Consider the following 4,903-nt stretch of genomic DNA (forward strand, 5'->3'; position numbering starts at 1 on the left):
GAAATCATTAGCAATGCAAAGTCATGGTGTTCTGATACTCGTAGTCACAAAAAATCTGCTTATGTCCACCTAAATGCTTCTGGATGTACTTTTTTTCTAATCTTCAACTACAGGTAAGGTCATGGAGATTTTTTTGGTTATTGCTGTATGATAATTTGCCTGAAGAGAGTAGTTGAATGTGTTGATTTGGTTGAATCTGGACATTTATTGTGTTTTAACTGGATTTTGGTGACTTTCAAAAAGAAATAAGTAAGGATCGTCAATGAGTTTTATGGTAAAAATGTTAAAATGCTATTTGACCATCAAAAATTGTGTTTTACTGTCTGATATTTGTTTTACTGTGTGGTTACATAAATGACTGTAAAATCCAAAACAAGTGCACACACACAAACACAGATAGGAGCTCCATTTATCATCCTGCCAACTATTAGAGAGATTTCCAGAAACAGTTAGAGATAGCGGCAGATTCCCACTTTGCATGCGACTGGTGAAAGTATGTCACATGACACATGGTGCCAGAGCTCAGAGTTTCAGTCTTAAGCGGCGTGCCAACAGCAGAGGGGGCAAAGAGGCTTTCTTCTTTTCTGGACTCACATCCATGCCAAAGCAGCGGGTCAACATCGCTCTCTACGTCGCCTCCTATGCCTCTTACGCCTCCTGCGGAGCCTGGTAACAACTCTGACATTTACTGTAGAATAGACTCTGAAACTATGGTAACACAAGACAACAAAAACAACAGCAGCAGCAAAGGCTTAAAATAAACTATGACAGACCGGGAAAACAACAACCAAGTCATTCAATAAAAAAATGATAAGAAAGAATACTTTTAAAACCAAAAATAAGCAGCAATTACTTCATAGAACAGACTGAAAATAGTGTTAATACATGAGGTCATTTATTGGTTCATTTTTCAACCATTTCAGGGAAAGTATATATATATATATATATATATATATATATATATATATATATATATATATATATATATATATATATATATATATATATATATATATTATACTGTACAATGTATAATATATTCTGCATGAAAAATTCAAGGAATTCTATATTTTACTTAAAAGTTAATTCAGTGATTTTCAAGAATGAATTAAGTTACTATGTTCATTCATTTAAATTTTGGTATAAAATTTTTTAAAAAGAATTAATGTAAAACTTTTATAATATTCTTATGATTGTTTTTTCCTTTTTTTTTCCTGACTATATTCAATTATTTTAAGGCATTTACATCATTTACACATAAATGACATAAATGATATTATGGAGTAGAGTGGAAATAAATAAAATGACAAACTGACAATGACAAAACATGACCAAAAAAAAAGACTAAAATGCACTAACTTATTGAAGTAAACTAAACAAAATAGCATCTAGAGATTTAACAAATCTAAAATCTGAATTATTTTTTATGCAATCTCAAGATAATCTTACTAAATTTTTAAACAAATATTTAAGCTTTTGCTATGAAATTATAGTGGTCATGTTAAATATTTAGGTTTCATGTAAAACACATTTTAATTATTTGTATTTTACAGCTTAAAAATTAATCTACTGACATTGTGTGTCACTTTTTTCTGCATCTTTTCATGTACAAATGGCCATAATTTTCACCATGCAGAGGAATTGAAGTGTTTTTAGGTTTTACTCAAGTGCAACTAACAATAATATACTTTGAGACTAAATTGTTCCATCTTTAAGTATATAAAATTATTTTGTGGGGTTTTATGTATATAGCAGTATGTATTTTATGTCAAATTTGAGATCACCACTGTATGTTGCAGTCTTCACTTAAACCACAACCGTTGTTGGTTTTCAAAGAGAACTGAGAGTTCAGCTAAAAACTTCTTCACACAGAGGGAGCTGCACTTTACTACCGAGTAATGATATTCATGTTTTAATCTCAGTTCTATCACTGCACTTCATTTTAACAGACCTATGTAATGTTACATCTGTTACAGGTTGTAAGCATGAATATGATTGAAAATTATAATTATAAGCCAAATTATAATCAACATGATATTTATTTAAGCCAAATATGACAAGTTCATTCAATGTATTGTAGAGTAAATTATATTATAATAATAAATCTTAATTTGAACAGGAAGTCCTCTCAGATTCAAATTTTTTTTTTTTGTCTGAGACCTGGTAAAGAAAGCTTATCACTATGCAAAGACTATTTAAACATTTGTTCCACTGCATTTAGATTAATTCATTCATTCACTGAGCTGAGCTCCAATTATCAGACAGTTTCTTTCAATAGGTTTTTTAATTTTATGATAATTTCATAGAAATTTCAAGAAAAATGTAACAAAAGCCCATGAAATTTGGTCAGAATTTAAAGAAAATAGATGCAGCATTCAGTGATGCACATTCTAGGGGTCAAAATGAAGCAGTTTTTTTTTTTTGTAATTACTTTCATCAGGAAATGTTCAAATTAATGAGGCAGGTAAGTGTACTGTCATTAGTGAAGTGCGAATGTTGAAGGTGTTATGATACACCAGGACTGTAAAAGACTGACATAAATCAAATATTCTCCTCCATGTAGACACTTTCATTTTAAATTCTTGTTTTTTTTCCAGACCCGGAACCAAAGATGAACTGGGCCTCCTTTTATGCCGTCATCAGCGGCGTGAACAGACACTCCACTGGCATCGGTCGTATCTGGCTCTCTGTCCTCTTCATTTTTCGGATCCTGGTCCTGGTGGTCGCAGCAGAGAGCGTGTGGGGTGACGAGAAATCCGGCTTCACCTGCAACACCCAACAGCCCGGCTGCAACAGTGTTTGCTACGACCACTTCTTCCCCATCTCCCACATCCGCCTGTGGGCGCTGCAGCTCATCCTGGTCTCCACTCCCGCTCTGCTGGTGGCCATGCATGTGGCCCACCGCCGCCACATCGACAAGAGGATCTACAAACTGTCGGGTCGGACCAACCCCAAAGACCTGGAGCAGATCAAGAGCCAGAAGATGAAAATCACAGGCGCTCTGTGGTGGACGTACGTCATCAGTCTGCTGTTCCGGATCATATTTGAGGTCACCTTCATGTACATGTTTTACATGATCTACCCCGGGTACAAGATGATTCGACTGGTCAAGTGTGACTCGTACCCCTGCCCTAACACTGTGGACTGCTTCGTGTCGAGGCCCACAGAGAAGACTGTCTTTACAGTGTTCATGCTGGCTGCGTCAGGGGTCTGCATCCTGCTCAACATTGCAGAGGTGGTCTTCCTGGTGGGGAAGGCCTGCAGTAAGCATTTAAACAATGCTGGAGACTCATCTATGGGGGCTTGGATCCAACAAAAACTCTGCTCATATTAACAAAACAGAGATGTCATCCCTGCATGAATGGATATGGTGCTTTGGGTGCCTTTAAAAGCACTATAGAAATCCAATCCATGATTATTTATTATTATATATAAGCAAACAGCCATTATACTTAACTTACAGATGCAGCTGCAGATACATTTCCAATTTAAGCTACTTGGTTAAAGCTGCTGCAGGCAAGAATGAGCAACAAATCCATAACTGTTCAAGTGGTCTGACAGGAAACCAGGCTTTTGCATGTTTTTTCTATTGACTGAGAAGTGGCTGGTAATCAGGTGTTACTGGTGTGGTGGCATGTGCTGATTCTACAGCAGTTAACCACTCATTTGATTACCATCCACCACTTTTGGCAGTAAATGCTGATATATGTTAATTTCCTAGTGGCATTTTGCTTCTGATTCATAGCGGTTTTCCAGTGGGTAACAGTTGATGACATTGTATTTAGAGCCTGTAGCAAACTGAATCTACCAAATGATGAATAACATACTATAAAAACTGAGTAAATAATAAATGATTGGATCCACATACAGCTCATAAACATTAGCTCATTGTGTTAACATACTATTATGTTAAAGCAGTGTACGACTTTCATCACAATTTTTGTTTCAAATGTGGAAAGCCCCAGTGATAGTCTAATTACACTGGTCAACAACAAATTTATTGTTTAAGTTTTTTGAGCTGATTTAGGATAATTTTGGTGTGCTGAATCCAAAAATCACATTAATTATTGCTCAATCAGGTCAACTTTCTGAACTATGCTACATATTGACTTTTTAACATTTTTGCTTACATTTATGGGCACACATATGACATCATATGATACAAAATTCTTTCATATTTCTTGCAATAAACGAGTTCTGAAGATTTTGCTTTTGCCAATTTATGATTAATGGTTTTTTTAATATTACAGGTGAATGAAATGGCTTCAACTAGAAGATCTTGCAAAAATAAGCCTGACGTATTCTGCTGCATCTGCGGTGAATACACCATTGTACCTAACAGGAATCCTGTTAGAAAATGATTTTTTTTTTTCTCTTAAAAACTATTTTGGGTGAGAACTATATAAAAAATCAACTGATAAAGTCACAAAAATGTAATCAATTTTGTGAGAAGATCAAATTTTTCAAAATCAAATTAGCAAAAAAACTTGACCTGATTGAGAAAAACAGATGTCATTTTTGGATTTAGCGGTGCAAAATGGCCCTAATTCAGTTGAAAAAACCTAGACAACTTGCAAAAAACATTTTTTTGTAACCCAGTGTTATCACTGATCCATTACTTTCTGTGGTTACACACCTGAATCACTTCCCTCATGGTAAACGATTTCGAAGAAGACTCCATCATAAATACAGTCTGTTTGTTTACATAACAAACTGAAATGTCACTTGGGCATTGTCGAAAATTTTGTCCCGAAGTGCACTGTGGGAATGGCGACCAAGCGAAAGCAGTTTCTCACAGATTCAGTAAGAAAATGAGCCAGATCGCTAAAAAGTAAAATTATACAGTCCACCAGGGTTGTTTTAAAGAATGAGTATAGTTGGTGGATGGAGGTAAAGGTGACAT

General features: G+C 35.1%; 1 protein-coding gene across 3 annotated transcripts; it reads left to right on the forward strand.

Moving 5' to 3' along the window:
* LOC115432708 (gap junction beta-1 protein-like) lies at positions 1-3,837 on the forward strand. 3 transcript variants are annotated; one of them, XM_030153636.1, is made up of 2 exons: positions 1-113; positions 2,598-3,837. In XM_030153636.1, the coding sequence occupies exon 2, from the start codon at positions 2,612-2,614 to the stop codon at positions 3,332-3,334; it is 723 nt and encodes a 240-aa protein (XP_030009496.1). In that variant the 5' UTR covers positions 1-113; positions 2,598-2,611; the 3' UTR covers positions 3,335-3,837. The 3 variants fall into 3 exon arrangements, with proteins under 3 accessions (XP_030009496.1, XP_030009495.1, XP_030009497.1); XM_030153635.1 differs by lacking the exon at positions 1-113 and adding an exon at positions 590-669; XM_030153637.1 differs by lacking the exon at positions 1-113 and adding an exon at positions 2,395-2,464.
* The last annotated feature ends 1,066 nt before the right edge of the window (positions 3,838-4,903 follow it).

The sequence above is a fragment of the Sphaeramia orbicularis genome, chromosome 14 (genome assembly GCF_902148855.1).
Source record: "Sphaeramia orbicularis chromosome 14, fSphaOr1.1, whole genome shotgun sequence".
Taxonomy (NCBI): Eukaryota; Metazoa; Chordata; class Actinopteri; order Kurtiformes; family Apogonidae; genus Sphaeramia; species Sphaeramia orbicularis.

What these genes read in the sequence shown, in the direction of transcription:
- LOC115432708 (XM_030153635.1), top strand. Translation starts at nt 642, where the DNA reads ATGCCTCTTACGCCTCCTGCGGAGCCTG. An exon ending in TACGCCTCCTGCGGAGCCTG is followed by an intron (nt 670 to 2,597) that starts GTAACAACTCTG and finishes TTTTTTTTCCAG; the next exon opens with ACCCGGAACCAAAGATGAAC.